Source organism: Schistocerca americana, chromosome 1 (genome assembly GCF_021461395.2).
Source record: "Schistocerca americana isolate TAMUIC-IGC-003095 chromosome 1, iqSchAmer2.1, whole genome shotgun sequence".
Classification (NCBI taxonomy): Eukaryota; Metazoa; Arthropoda; class Insecta; order Orthoptera; family Acrididae; genus Schistocerca; species Schistocerca americana.
In genome coordinates, this window is record NC_060119.1 from 857,323,318 (window position 1) to 857,339,387 (window position 16,070).

General features: G+C 39.2%; 1 protein-coding gene across 2 annotated transcripts in view; it reads left to right on the forward strand.

Moving 5' to 3' along the window:
- LOC124613573 (MLX-interacting protein) overlaps positions 1 to 16,070 on the forward strand; it is a 403,061-nt gene that overhangs the window by 348,125 nt on the left and 38,866 nt on the right. For both annotated transcript variants that reach the window (XM_047142290.1, XM_047142297.1), the window contains exon 15: positions 3,754 to 3,883. In XM_047142290.1, the coding sequence (XP_046998246.1) occupies positions 3,754 to 3,883 (130 nt within the window). The remainder of the gene's footprint in view (positions 1 to 3,753; positions 3,884 to 16,070) is intronic.

Below are 16,070 nucleotides of genomic sequence, written 5' to 3' on the forward strand. Positions count from 1 at the left end.
CATTACAGTCAAGTTGTGATGCAGTACAATTGATTACTGACTTGAGCCAATAGAATTGATTACTGCCTTGGGCCATTAGGTGCCATATTTGGATCTACAAAAATCAAATAAAAATTGACAAATACAGTTTTGTATATTAGCCACTTCATGTTCCATTACTGTAAATCTGAATGTGGCCCATAATTGTTGAACCTGGTAGGCAGCTGTATTGCATTGTAACTGTGACTAGTAGTAGACAGTCAGCAACGAACTTATAACATGTAACAGACAGACAGTGAAAACAACAAAAAAGTGAAGTGAACATGGTAACTGGGCTTCCTTATTGTAGTTGCTGATCACAAGTCTAGGCGATATTACCATGTTTCATGACAGGTGCAAAGTGTATGCAGTGGGGCATGCTACAAGTGTGACATAAGTAGGGAACTTGCAATGCTCTTTTCTGCAGTTTCTGGTTAGGTACCATTGTACATTCATTCTGAGGATATGAAAAAAAGATAAAATTGAAAAACATTGTGCAGTAGACCTCAGACAAGTATGAGCTGAGAAAGATTATGAGGATGGGTTCAGCAGCCAGCAAGTGCCTTTGGATCCCTAATATGAAACACATATATTTTGGGACAGTATGAAACAATGACAAAATGCTCAGCTTACCTTCAAATTTTGTCTAACTTTAAAATTACCTCGTTGAATGGTTTCTGTCCGTTTCCAGTGAAGACCGTTGACTTTGGGGATTGAAAACATTTTTGGCTCATTATCATGGTTTCCTCTTTGGTGTGGCACAAAACACTTGTATAGCATCCCAAGAATATAACTATTCTGTCAACATAAAAACTATTCTCACATGTGCACAAAACTAAGCTAGTAGCAAGACTTTTTAAATACATTTTTATGTGCCACCAACATGAACTCTGTTCAGAATAACGTGTGCAAAAAGAAATAATTTGAAATCCAACACATACTCTTCTATGGCTGATTTTCTGTAAAATAGAGCTTTAAGTGATGGAGACTACCTCTTCTTGCAATACTCAATGTTTTAAACAATGCATATACGAGGTGTGTTTTTTAAGTAAGGTCCATTTGAACATAAGGTTATTTCATAAAAGTAAATTTATTTTCAGAAAGTACATATTTCACTCTACTTTTCGACATAGTTGCCAAGTTTGTTGAAACACTTATCATACCTCTCAACCAATTTTAAAATACCCTCTTCATAAAAACTTGACGCCTGCTCCAGTAACCAAGACTTCACTGCCATTTTCACATTTCGTCGTAATTGTAACGGTTGCCAGTGAGGTGTTCTTCGAGGTGGAGGAACAGATGGTAATCACTCGGTGCAAGATCAAGACTGTAGGGTGGGTAGTCTAAAACTTTCCAGCCAAAACTGTCCAATAAATTGTGGGTCTGACCTGCAGTGTGTGGTCTTGCATTGTCATGGAGAAAGACAATTCCCTTTGTCAGCATGCCGCATCTTTGTTTTGAATCGCTCTGCGTAGCTTCTGCATTAATAGTGGTTCCTTGTTGCATGAAGTTGACCAACAAGACACCATGCCTATCCCAAAACACCGACGCCATGATTTTGTGCTGGGGCAGAGTCTGTTTGGCCTTCACCTTTACAGGCAAGTGTGTGTGTGTGTGTGTGTGTGTGTGTGTGTGTGTCCATTCCATGTTCTGTGTCTCCATTCCATGCTCTGTTGCTTCGACTTGGGCATAATATGCGAAATCCTTGTTTTGTCTCCAGTTACGATCTGACTCAAGAAGCTGTCACCTTCTTCATGATAACAAGTCAAGAACTTCATCACACACTCAATTCTTTGGTTTTTGTGGTCCTCTGTTAGGAGTTTCAGGAGCCAACAGAAGCACAGTTTCCTAAACTTTAGGTGTTCAGAAACAGTGTTGTAAAGCACTGATCTCGACACGTCAGGAAATTCGTTTGAGAGACCTGTTATTGTGAAGCGCCTGTTCTCACGAACCCTCGTTTCAACTGAAGCCACCAAATCGTCTGTAATCAAAGAAGGGCGACCGGACCGGTCCTCATCATGGACGTTGTCGCGGCCAGCTTTGAATTCTCACACCCACTTATGCACTTTGCTTTCACTCATATCAGTATCACCGTACACTTTGCAAATATGTTGATGAATTTCTGCAGCAGACAGGTTCCTTGCTGACAAAAACCATATCACTGAACAAACCTCACACGTGGCGGGTGAGTTGACAGTCTTAAACATTTTGAAAGCATAGAACAGAACTGTACAGGTTAGCTACAGAGCTGAAACTGAGCACAGTTGTTCCCGAGGCATGCTGGTACACGACGCACATGCTCGTTGCGGTATACGCGCGATCTACTAGTGTCTACAACAATTCGGACCTTACTTAAAAATCAAACCTCATATATCTCACAGAAACTTGGTTACTAATTTTGTTACAATTAGTGGTTATAGCTTTTGCCACCAGTAACATTCACTTTGTGGCCATGGTCTTTAGCACGCAAGGTGTTAGACTTTGGCCTTGGAGCTCCTGAGTTCAATCCCAGATAGGAGTGGGGATTTTTCTTGTTCAAGTCCCTCCAGTATGGCTTCAGATCCGCTCAACCTGGTATTAAATGCGTACTAGGTGTCTTCTTGTGTGTAAAAGGCAACCAAGACAATTTACCTGCCACCCTGTATCTCCTAGTACCACAGCAAAGAAAGGCTGCAGTCTCCCTACAGATAGGCCAATAGCCCAACCATGGGCTAGCACCACAGACTTTGCTTTACTTTTTTTAACAGTCATTGTTTCAGAATTCAGAGTTTGTCATGAGGCCTGTAGTATGAGGAGGAGGTGGTTGTAGTCAGTGTGATCCACTGCACATGACTGCTGCAAGATTGTATGATTATTCTTCAGCTCCAGATTGTCTGCTTCTGCTTCTGTAGAGTTTTCAGTGTGATCTTGACTCCTGGCAAGGCACCTAAAGGAGGTTTTTAAAAAAACAACAAAACTGAAAAGGCTCAAGAGGTAAGAAGTTGACAACAAGGCAGATTCCATTATTTTTGTATTTGATCCTTGGCAGGCACAAAAAATTTAATTTGCAAAATCAGTACTATGTTTTACTTCCTCCTGCCACTTCCATTTTTCCCCTCCATATGTTGTCAGTCTTATTTTTGTTTGTGTTCCCTTCTTTCTTGTTTATGCACCACCTTTAAATTTCTAATGATATCCTGGCAGTGGCCTCAGTCTTCTATCTGAGTAATTGTTCTTCCTCATAAATTTTGTGTACCTTTGTTTTTTCTTGTTTTGATTTTAAATGCTCCCTTGCATATTGGGTGACATGACTAGTTGCTATTGACCAACTATATTTTTGCCATGGAGGGGAAATCCCATTTTTACTTACTTTACAGGAATGAATTCATTTTCTCAATACTTTTCATCCTACTAACATCTGCTGTAGTAAATATATAAGACTATTCTAGCCTTCCTTTGAAAATATATATAAATATTGTAATTATTGTAAGACTTAAGTTCAGACATTCTCCTTTCCAGTTGCTTAGCAAATTCTGATGGGTCGGGTTTTATCTCATAGGATCTTCTTTCTAAAGTTTTCTTTTGCCAACAATTCTTTATTACAATTCCTTATTTAATATTCTGTAGCGTATATTTTCTAATTCTGACCCATTGTTCACTTACTGTTTCTCACTCATTCTTTAGCAGTTGTTAAAATTAAACATGTTTCAGATTATTTGTTTGGGATTATAGTATTTTACTTTAACACATATTCAGTTTAGCATATTATTTGAACCACTTTTGTCATCATATACAGCAGCTGTGAGCACTGCAAGCCTTGATGATTTATACCGCTCCACCTTATTATGGGTTGAGCAGCACTGTTCCCTTGTTGAACTCCGACCAGGTACGTACACACAAGCATGGAATTTTCTACTGCCTATTACCATATTTACCTGATTATAACACAAGGTTTTTTCCAAATTCATCTTTTGAAAAATATGGGTCATCTTATATTCACAAACTAAACTATAACTGCTGGGGTCAATGATTTTACATCGTTTAAGAGATTAATATAGAGGTCATCCTGCACTTACAGGTAAAGCTTTGACTTTTGAGGTTTTGTACAACTTTATTTTGAAGAATTCCAAAGGGCAGGGCTTAGCAAACAATGCTTTTGTTCAAATAGGCTCAACATTTCCTGAATAGCCGATTCGTTCAGTGCAGTATTCACCTCGGTCACACAATCGTGTGACATTTGGCAGCTTAGTTGAGAACTACAATGAATGCAGGGAAGGGAGTGGTAACTTGGTAGCAAATTTTATCATGCTGCCAACCACAGGAATGTACTGTACCTTTTTTAGGAATAGCTACCGTGTTTAAACTGCAGTTTGCCTGAATCCATTTGTACTCAGAATCGAATTGACTTCAAAGTTGGACAAATACTCAACAGTAGCATAGATTTCTGCAACAGATACTAAAAGTCTAGGTTATGGCCAGTGGCCTACTTATGTATTTTGTGCGGCAATGTTGTCGACGCTCATCGTGAGGTATAACAGGAATGATAGGGTCTAACACAGCCAATGAGAGAGTGGCAGACAGACGATATGTTTGGAAGCCAGAGATGATGCAAATTTCTCACATTAATATTGAAGTGAAATCTGCTGCATGTTCAGGAAAAAAAGTCATGTTCTCAGATCCTACTGTAACCACAATCTCAGAAATGGCCAAGTATTTCTGACAATGAAGATATAAGTTTCACAGCTGTCCTGCTAGAATGATGATGATGATGATGATTAAAAATAGTGATACCACAGATGACAGGAACAAAAAAGACAGTAAAGTTAAAAATTAATGTAAATCATTTTCTTTTGTTTATTTTATCACTCTTTGTATAATGTAGACAGTGAATAAATGACATAAGTTTAAATAGACACTTTATAAACTTTCTAGGTAAAACCCTTTCAGCAGTAAAAGTTTTTAATTTTGATTAGTCAGAGTATGTTAAAAAAATAATTTTTTCTGAAGCATCCTCTTTAAAATTGAGGGTCGTCTTATTTTCAGGTAAATACGGTACATTGCCTGCTTTCAAAGTTAATTTTTCATGTTATGCCAGTTTTTTAGCACAAAATGCGTTGTTATCAAATAAAACAAGAGTATAAGTGTTGTAACATAAGGTTATTGGATAAACTTGGTAACTGTAAGATATTTCATGACAGTCTACTAGCCTATCACATATCAAATATTGTTTCATCTCCTTTCATGTACATCAACATGACTGATCACGGCACGTAAGTACTTGGCAGAAGGTTTATTAAATCACCTACTGACTATTTCTCTACTGTTCCACTATCAAACAGCTTCAGTGATTGCCACCCACCTCGGTTATCATGTCCAAGAGACACTGTCCCAAGTTTCACAGTAGTACAAAATCATCTGCTCTTCTTTGGACTTTTTTGATCTCCTCCGTCAATCCTGTCTGGTAAGGACCTCATACTTCACAGCTGTACTCTACCAGAGGATGGACAAGTGTAGTGTAGGCAGTATCTTTAGTTGACATGTTGCATCTTTTACATGTTCTGCTGATAAAACACAGTCTTGGTATGGCTTCCCCACACCATTATCTTTTAAGTTGTTTGTAATTCTAATTACTAGGTATATAGTGGAACTGACAGCCTTTAGACTTGTGTAATTTATAATGAAACTGAAATTTAACTGATTTCTTTTAGCATTCATGTGGATGACCTCACACTTCTCCTTATTTAGAGACAATTGTCACTTTTCACACCATGCAGATACTGTGCCTCGGGTCATTTTGCCATTGGTTTTAATTTGCTGAAGACTTTTCTCAAAGGTAAATGACAGCATTGTCTGGAAACAGTCTGCGAGGACTGCTGAGATTATCTCCTAAATCGTTTATAGAGATTAGAAAAACAGAGGACCTATAACACTTCGATTACTACAAACTGTGACCTTTCTGATGACAGTGAATCACAAATCCTTTTGCACAAATGAGACAGTCCCCTCCACCCCCCCCCCCCCCCCCTCCTCATAGGCTCACAATTTGATTAGAAGTCGCTTTTAAGGAACAGAATCAAAAGCCCTCTGGAAATCTAGAAATATGAAATCAGTTTGAGATCCCAGCCAGTAGCACTAACCACTTTGTATGTATATATAGTTGTGTTTCACAAGAATGATATTTTTTTAATCCTTGCGGACTATGTGGCAGTAGGCAGTTTTCTTTGAGGTAACTCACAACATTTGAACACAGTGTATGTTCCACAGTTCTGCTGCAAATAAACATCAGCAATAAGGGTCTGTAATTCATCGGATTATTCTTAATTCCTTTCTTGAGGATTGGTTTGTCTTGTGCAATTTTGTGGTATTTAGGTACGGATCTTTCGTCTAGCGAGCAGCTGTATATGTTTACAAGCATGGAACTATTGTATCAGTATACTCTGAAAGGAACTTAATTGGTACATAATCTATACCATAAGATGCCTTTATTAAGCAGTTTAAGCTGCTTCACTATGCCAAGGATATCTACTTCTAAGTTACTCATGTTGATAGCTGTTCCTGATTCAGATTCTCGAATATTTACACCATCTTCTTTGGCAAAGGGGTTTTATAAAACTTTGTTTTGTAACTCCACTTTATTGGCACTGTTGTCGGTAATGTTAACATCGGTATCACGTAGTATACTTTGCATAAGACCAGAAGGTCTTCAGATTTTCTGTAAAATTTCGAGACAGAGTTTTGTTGTAAAAGCTATTAAAAACATCCCACATTGAAATCCACACTAAGTTTTGAGTGTCAGTAAAACATCACCAATCTTTTGAGATTTTACATTCTTTTAAGTTTGGCATTCTTTTTTCATTGCTTCTTTGACAGTGTTCTGACCTGTTTTGTGTACCATGGGGGATCAGTGCCATCTTTTATTAACTTATTCAATATAAATCTCTTAGTTGCTGCCAATACTATTTCTTTGTATTTAAGCGACATCTGGCCAACACTTACATAGTTAGTTTGGAAGGAATGGAGACTGTCCCTTGGGAAGGTGTCAAGCAAATTTTTATATACTTTTTAAAATAGATGTATTTTCTATTTATTTTTTGTGGTATTCATCCTCGCTACAACAACCTTGTGGTCAGTAACCCCTGTATCCATCTTGGTGCTTCCTATTTGCTCAGGGTTATTTGTTGCTAAGAAGTCAGGTATATTTTTGCAACCATTTACACTTAGGGTGAGCTCCTGAGCTAATTGTTCAAAATAATTTTTTGAGAATGCATTCAGTAGGATTTCGGATGATTATTTATACCTACTGCCAATTTTAACCATGTATTTTCACCAATGTGTTCTGGATAGGTTGAAGTCACCACCAACTATAATTGTATGAGTGGAGTACCTATTTGAAATGAGACTCAAGCTTTTTTTTAACTATTCAAAATCTGTATTATCTGAGTTAGAGTATTGGTAAAAGAAACCAAATGCTAATTTATTCTGGTTCTCAAGTATGAATCCTACCCATACTAACTCACAGGAACTATCTACCGCAATTTCATATAAACTAACTCTTAATAGCAACAAGCAGTCCACCACCAGTGGTATTTAGCTTATCCATTCTGAACACAATTAGGTCCTTTTGTAAGAATTTCAGCTGAGTTTGTCCCCAGCTTTAGTCAGCTTCAGTGCTTTCTATTAGCACTTAGAACTTTGATTCTTATCCAACACAGCTACGATGATTTACAACTACAGTACTGAGTGTTGCTGTGTCCACCCTCATCCTGTGTTTGTCCTGCATCCTTTGAGACTGAAGCCCTTTCTGTATTTTCCCAAGACCCCCTAACTTAACAAACTGCCCAGTTCATTCTTCACAGCCTCTGCTACTTTCGTAGTTGTTACCTGAGTGTAGTGGACCTTTGACATATGAAGCAGAACCTGGAACCCCACTGCACTATAGCACATGTCAAGGAATCTACAGCCTGCACAGTCACAGAACTGCCTGAGCCTCTGATTCAGATGCTTCACTGGGCTCTGTACCAATCATCTGCCATCGGTCCTGTTGATGATGCTACAGATGATGAGCTCTGCCTACATTTCACAGGCAAGACTGTCAGTCCTTACTAGATCAGATAACCAGCCAAAACCAGCATCCTATACTCGTCATGGCTTCCGGAAGCACATCCGTGTCATTCTAATACAGGTTTTCCTAAGTTTCAAAAAATACCTACAGACTTGTTTCTCTCCCGCTGGATACTGGCTTTCATTATGTTACAGTTGAGATACATGTATTTAGTAACAAAAGTTGTGTTAGAGCTTTTTTTATCAAATATTTTCAAAATAAACACTTTTCTGCTTCAGAATAAGACAACACAATGTGAACAGTGGTTCCTCGTTTGGGAGGATTATTTCTTTACTCTAAATCAGGTCAACCTGTTTTATGTTTAGTCTGCTTTCCCTAAATTACTTCTGTTGGTTGCTGCATCTAATTTCTTCCTCCCATCTTTTAGAACACTAGCTGTATGCCCAGTAACTTCATTGTCAATATAGTGTAAATGCCTTTATCACTATACCCTCTGTTATTCCTTTTATGTGTTTTCTGCATTGAATAGTCATTATAGTTTGTGGCCAAAAACAGTCTGAAAATATTGTAAGGTATTGCAGTGGATGTTGGGCTGAGAAGTAATTGTTGAGAAAAACATTCGATCCATTGCACAGTTTCCAAGTTATTTAGCACTGAAGCCAGTCAATTTGGTCATCATGCCTGTAAATGCAAGCAGCCTGCCAATACAATTAATGTCAGTTGTTCTCATAGCATAGGTGATAGTGCACCAAACTGTCAGCATTGGTTCAGTTTCAATCCTTACTACCGTCCCATGTGCAATTTTTGTATTACTCTCTTGTTCAGTTTTAAGAAACCAAATGAAAGCACGTTTGGCAACACCACCTCTGGTTAGCTGCTGGAGTTTGCGCTCATGACTACCTAATTGGCTGTCTTCCCTACTAAATAATTTGGGAAAGGCGCAACATACCAAATTTTTTTCTTAAGAATTATTTCTCAGCACAACCTCCCCAGGAACAGCCTTGAAATCTTTTCAGACTGTTTCTGACCACCCTGTACAAGCTCATAAGCATTAAATTAAACATAATCACCATGCAAAGGATGTAGGCAATAATAGTAATAATAAATGTAAGTTCAAACCAGGTTGGTTGTTGGAATTGAGTGTGTTGTAGAACAAATTCCCACCACTGCGTTACACGCAGTGCTCAACAGAATCGCAAGTTCCACAGTTGGTCGAGAATGCACTATAGCCACGGCATTTGTTTTACAGAGCATTGTCTGCAACAAGATACTGTTTATCAAAAGGAAAAATAGTTTGAGAAAACTGTAAAAGTACAGAGAGAACACAAACACTAAAGATGAAATTTTTAAGTGTTGTCAGTGGAAACGTGTAAAAATAAATAAACTAGCCTAGCCTTCAAGACTGTTAGTTGCTTACTTAAGGAGGATAGAGGAATGTGTTGGGGAAGGTCAGAGGGGGTTCCACCCATTTTTAGTATGATGAGGGGGTCGGGGGGAGAGAGAAATGCTGTGCCATCTTCAAACCAGAGATGAGATGTATTTTGGAATAAGTGGAAGAGAAGGGGCTGGGGAATACCAGCGAGAGAGCAAAACACATGAAGATAAAAAAGTGACAGAATAAGTTATTGAGTAAATAAACAAGAAATGCTACCAAGACTGGCAAGAGGGATAGGGTAAAAAGGAAAAGGGAGGATATGTCAGCAGATGTAAACTTAAGGAAGGTGGCAAAATGTGACGATATGTTTGTGTGAGTGACATTGCCATGCTTTCTGATTTTTCCCAATCTCTCTCTCTTTTCCCCTGCAGGAAGGAACTAACAGTCGAAAGCTAGAAGAGTGGTTTCTACTTAGAAATTGCCTTCTGATGGTAAGTACTGGCAAGCCATTCTGTTTCCTTGTAATTTAGAGGACACTGTGTTACTGGCATCGATTGTGTGCCTTTGTTTGGCTGTGCATAAACTGATAAGCCATCTCCCACTGGTGAGAGAAATCAATTTGGTGATGCAGCAGGTGTAGGTAGTGACAGTAAAGTGCACAGGACAAATATTGCAAAAGGCACTGTCACTGTGATACAAACATTATGACGAAGAACTGGGTTGAGAGGAACAACAGCCCATGAGGCCATTGTGGAGGACATATCCAAAAAACTATCTGCTTAACTTGGCAGCATCTGGGCATATACAGGGTGACACATGGGAGATGGACGGTTTTTAATGAAATAATACTCAGCCAACTTTAAAATTAATGCATGTTTATCTACACAAAATCAAAACTCATTATTTGCCATTTTAGTTAACAAAGTTATTCGTGAAAAATAATGTTGTCAAGGCGATGTCCATCATTTCAAATGCAGGACTCAAGTCTCTTCTCAAAATCCTCCATCACACAGACTAAAACCACTGCAGGGATGGCAGCAATTTCTTGAATGATTGCATTCTTCAACTCGTCCAAATTTCGTGATTTGTGGTTATAGACATAGTTCTTAAGGTACCCCCACAGAAAAAAGTCACACACTGACAAGTCAAGAGACCTGGGAGGCCAAGGAACATTGCCAAAACGTGAGATAATCCGGCCAGGAAACATGCGTCTAAGAACTGTCATTGAAGTGTTTGCGGTGTGCAATGTTGCCCCATCCTGCTGGAACCAAACGCATTTTAAAGGGATTCTTTGTCTTCTTTGTTCTGGTTTCAAGAATGTTTCAAGAAAATGAACGTAACAAACCGAATTAACAGTGACTGTGGCCCTGTTCTAAAAAAAAAAAAAAAAAAAAAAAAAAAAAGAGAGGACGCTGGTGGATAAGATGTGGATGCTCTGGAGCCCAGTAACGTAGGTTTTGCTTATTCATGGTCCTGTTTAAATGAAAATGAGCTTCACTACTCATCAATAAAATTTCATTTTCATTCGATCCCAAAATCACTTGCATTCTGTAAGCGAAGTCTTCTTGTACAGCAAAATCAGTTTCCTTTAGTTGTTGGGCAATGAGCTTTTTGTAGGGATGGAATTTTAGTTCTTAATGCAAAATTCATCTAACCGATTCACGATTGATTTGTAACTCACTAGCATGACATCTAGCTGACCGTCCTAGGCTTCTGACTGCTGCTTGCCTTACGCTTTATACACTTTCTGGTGGTGTTACTCTGCCTCACAGGGCCAGGATGCTTCTTATCCAGTATGTTTCCAGTTGATCCGAAGTTTTCCACCCATCTGAGGGTTATGTTACGGCTCGGAACAGCTCCATGTGACTGACATTAAACCGCGCACGAAACAGTCGCTGCATAGCAATCATAGACTCGCCACTTTTCACGAAATTGTCATAGACACACTTGACATTGCAAGTCCCACTCCTCCACAGTGACTGAGTAAATGAAATGGCATCTTGTGTGGATCAGAGCTATCCCCACCACAACCACCTCCCACCACCATGCCCTCAGTACTATGCAGTCGCTGCATAGCAATCACAGACTCACCACTTTTCATGAAACTGTCATAGACACACTTGACGTTGCAAGTCCCACTCCTCCATAGTGACTGAGTAAATGAAATGGCATCTTGTGTGGATCAGAGCTATCCCCACCACAATCACCTCCCACCACCATGCCCTCAGTACTACGCAGTTCAAAACCATCCGTCTCCCGTGTGTCACCCTGTACATTCACTGCAGATGACAAAACTTATAAGAGGTGAAATATTGTGTGGAAAATATATTTAATGTGTACTGAAGTATGAAGATAACTTCCCTTCCTCTCTTATTTGGCAGATACCTTCTCTGCCACTTGTAACTTATTAGGTTTTCATATCTCATCTGTTGTAGGAGAATTTCGATCTTCATGTGAGTGTAGTTTTATTTCTGAGTTCCTTTCTGTCATACACACACTAATTTGTTAGATAAACAAAGACTAATTATACATAATGTGGGATGTGACTAGTGTAGTGGCAGTTCCAGAGACAAGAGGACGCTCCTGGAGCTGTAGCAGTTTATCTAATACACATTAATTAATTTTAGTCTGTGTTTTTCATGTACTTCTATGAAGAAGTGAACTGTTCCTGTTTATTTTACCATGTAGACTAGTGTTTACTACCTTACTCTTAATTAAGTTTTTTGGTGTAAATTTTAGTGCATTATCTTTGTGTGAAGTGCCTTTCGTTGGTATTATAGGTTAGAGGTAGCATGGCAGCAGAACTTAGATTGCACCCAGGGACTTCTTGGGTTAGTGTTACATTACTCATGCTAGGAATTGCCCACTGCATGTAAACAACTGGAAGCTATGTTGGCCCTGGTTGACAAGCTTCAGGTTGCTGCCCTCAGCTGCAGTAGCATTGGAGCATCGGAGACAGTTGCTTTGGCATTGCTGGAGCCTATTGTGCCACTCTGTTGCCACTGCACCTTCAGATCCACACGTCTCTGCTGGCCCAAATTTGCCTGATGGTGATTGGTGAACAGTCTTGGGGTCATGAATGACTGGGTGTAAGGCAAACTTAATACGGACTGTATGGCTGCTCCTTTATGCCTCAAGAACAGTTTTTAGGTATTGCCCACTGCTGAAAGTACTTCTGAGCTGGCATGGTATGTCTTACGTGTTGGGAGCATGGCTTATGCTCTTGAGAGGTGCAAAGAAGCACAGAGGCTGGGATTGTGTGTTGGTGGGAGCTCCAATGTTAGGCCGGTGTTTGAGCAGCTCATTGAAATATTGGGCAGGTTGGAAAAGAAGATCAGTATCCACTCTGTTTGCTTGCCAGGGGGTGTCATCCAAGATGTGGAGGAGGCTATGCTGGCACTGTTTGTGTGTAGTGACTGCACCTGGTTGCAAACCAGGCTCATGTCAGCGCAAATGGTGTCTGTCACGTGGGTTCGTAGGACATCCTTGGTTCCTCGAGGTGGCTGGCTGATTTGTTGAAGACAGCTAGCCTCATCCATGAGGTGGAAGCAGAGATATCATTTGGTACCCTAGTTCCCAGAACTAATTACTGTCCTCTGATTTGGAACCAAGTGAAAGGCTCAGACTATTCTGTGCTGATCTTGAAGGCGGATTTCTCAACTTGTGCTATCCAATGGAGAAACATTGGACCCCTCTCCCTTAATGGATCAAGTGTGCACTACATCCAGTGAGAGGTTACCAAGGTAGTGGAAGACTTGCAGCATCCACATATGGGATTTTAGCACAGAAATCCCCTCGCAGGCCCAAAAAGACATGTTCTGAGTCCATATAGGGTAGCATTCTTCATAGCAGATTGGTGAAAGGAAATGTTACTATAGTATCAGTTAGTGACAGGAGCGTCTATGGGAAAGTCCCAGAACTGGTTTCACTTATAAATGGTTACAGTGTTCACATACTACTTGGGACAGAAAGCTAGCTGAAACCAAATGTCAGTAGCCATGAAATTCTAAACTCAGACTGGAATGTATGTCACAAAGATAGGTGAGTTTATAAGCAATAATATCTAGTGAAATTATTAAAGAGTTAGAATGTGAAGTAATTTGGATGAAGATAAGTGTCAAAGGTGGCTCAAACATGGTTATCAGATGCTTTAATAGATCCCCTGCCTCAGCACCAGTAATAACAGAACATCTGAGAGGAAACTTGGAGATTATTCATCTAAATTTCCTGGTTGTGTTACAATTCAGCTGGAGATTGTCAGTTATCAGCTACAGCGTAGGTGATTCAAGTGATTAGGATGGGTAGTAGGGGCAGAGAATTGGGTAAAATCATTGTAAGTGCTTTATCCAAAAAATTACCTTGAGCAGTTCATCAGAGAACTGACTCATGAAGATCAAATCAGAGTCCTGCTGGAACAAACAGAACCAAACTTTTTCGCTTTGTTAGCATAGGACAGGGAACTGATAATCATGAGGTCATTATGACATCACTGAATACCGCTGTAAATAGGAATACAAAGAAAGGTAGAAAGATTTTTCTGTTTAGCAAGAACGACAAGAGACAGATTTCAGATTACCTAATAGCTCTACATGAAAATTTCCTCTCAAGCATGGATGATGTTGAGCATCAGTGCACAAAGTTCAAGAGCACTGTACAATATGCCTTAGACAGTTACATGCTGAGCAAAATTGTGGGGGACAGAAAAGACACACCCCGATTCCACAACCACATTATAAAGCTGCTATGAAAGCAAAGAGAGCTTCACTGCAAATTTAAATGTTGCCAAAGAATCACAAACAAATGAAAATTAAACAAAGCCAAAATTGACATAAGGAGATTTAATCGTGAAATGTTCAGCGAATTCAGCAGTAAAATTCTACATACTAACTTCACAGAAAATCCAAAGAAGTTTCAATCATATGTTAAATCAGTAAACAGATTAAAGATATTGATCCAAATGCCCGGTGACCATAATGGCATTAAAACAGAGGATGGAACTGTCCAAATATAATACTCATTTTTCTAAAACTGTTCACTCCTTTAAATAGCCACACAAACAACAGAGTGAAAGATATTGAATTAAGCGATCAAGGGATAGAAAAGAATCTATCAGTTTGATTCTACACAGAGTAGGTCTCTTGAGAAGCAAAGCATTGTTAACTATATGCAAAAAAGCACTGGTCATTTCCGTTTTTAGGAAGGGTTGTCAGGTTTACCTGCGAAACTATACACTTTTATCTCTGACATTGGCCTGATGTAGAATTTTGGGACCAGTTTTATGCATGCATATTATGTTATTTCTGGAGACGTTGTGTGAAACCCAGCTTGCTTTTTTTCCATTAAGACCCAAAAAGTAGTAGACAGTCACCCAGGTAGCTGCCGTATTCCTTGACTTCCAGAAGGCATTTGATACAGTTCAGCACTTCAGCCGAATTAACAGAATATGAGCATACAGAATATCAGACCAACTGTGTGTTGGGGTTGAAGAGTTTCTAGCAAACAGAAGACAGCATGTCATTCGGAATGGAGAGAACTCTTTAGGAATAAAAGTAACTTTGGGTGTGTTCCAAGTGAGTGTTATATGACCATTATTTTTCACAATGTAGACAAATGACATTGTAGGTAATGTCAGAAGTTCCACGAGGCTTTTTGTGGGTGATGTTGTTGTATACAGAGAAGACACAATACTATAAAATTGTAGCAAAATGTGGAAGAGCTGCAGATGATGGATGCTTCGTTCAGGGAATGGCAATTGACACTCAGCATAAACAAATGTAACAATCACTGGAAGCAGTTACTTCCATAAAATACCTAGGATTATGCATACAGAGCAGTTTGAAGTGGAGCAACCAGAAAAATTATTCAAAGGTAAGACAGATATCAGACTGAGATCCATCAGGAGAATCGTCAGGAAATGTAGCCCATTAAAAAAGGAAGTAGCTTGCAAAACACTTGTTTGACCAATATGTGAATATAGCTTGTCAGCCTGGGATCCACACCAGGTAGGATTGATAGAGGGAAACCCAAAGATCGAGCAAAGGGCAGTATGTTTTGCTACAGGTTAATTTAGTAAGTGCGAAAGTGTCACAGAGGTGCCCAGTCATCTCCAGTGACAGATGCTGCAACAGAGGGGTTCTGCATCAGTTTGGTGTACTGTTAAAGTTCCAAGAGTTTGTGTGTCTAGAAGAGTCAACCAGTATGTTGCTTCCTGCCATGTATGTTTTGCGAAAAAACTACGCAGACAAAATTTGAAAGATTCGAGACCACAAGAAGGCTTATCAGTAATCTTTCTTCCTGTGAACCATACGAGACTGGAACAGGAAAGGGGGAAGTCACACTGGTAAATGAAGTACTCTCTGTCATACACTGTAAGGTTGCATGTGCTGTAAATGTGTAAAAAATGGTTACTCTAATGCTACCCCGAGCGTTACATTTTCAGTCAATTTAAAAGTGCGATAAAATGTGAAATCGGTATATTGCAGCAAAGTTTATTAAACTTTGCATATTTCAGTGAAATTTATTACTTAACCGCAAAACATCTGAATATACAAGTGTGCAACTTGTACTGTCTTTAATATATCCATATTATATGTGAAATCACCACAAAGATGACAAAAGAGTGAAAATTACAATTAT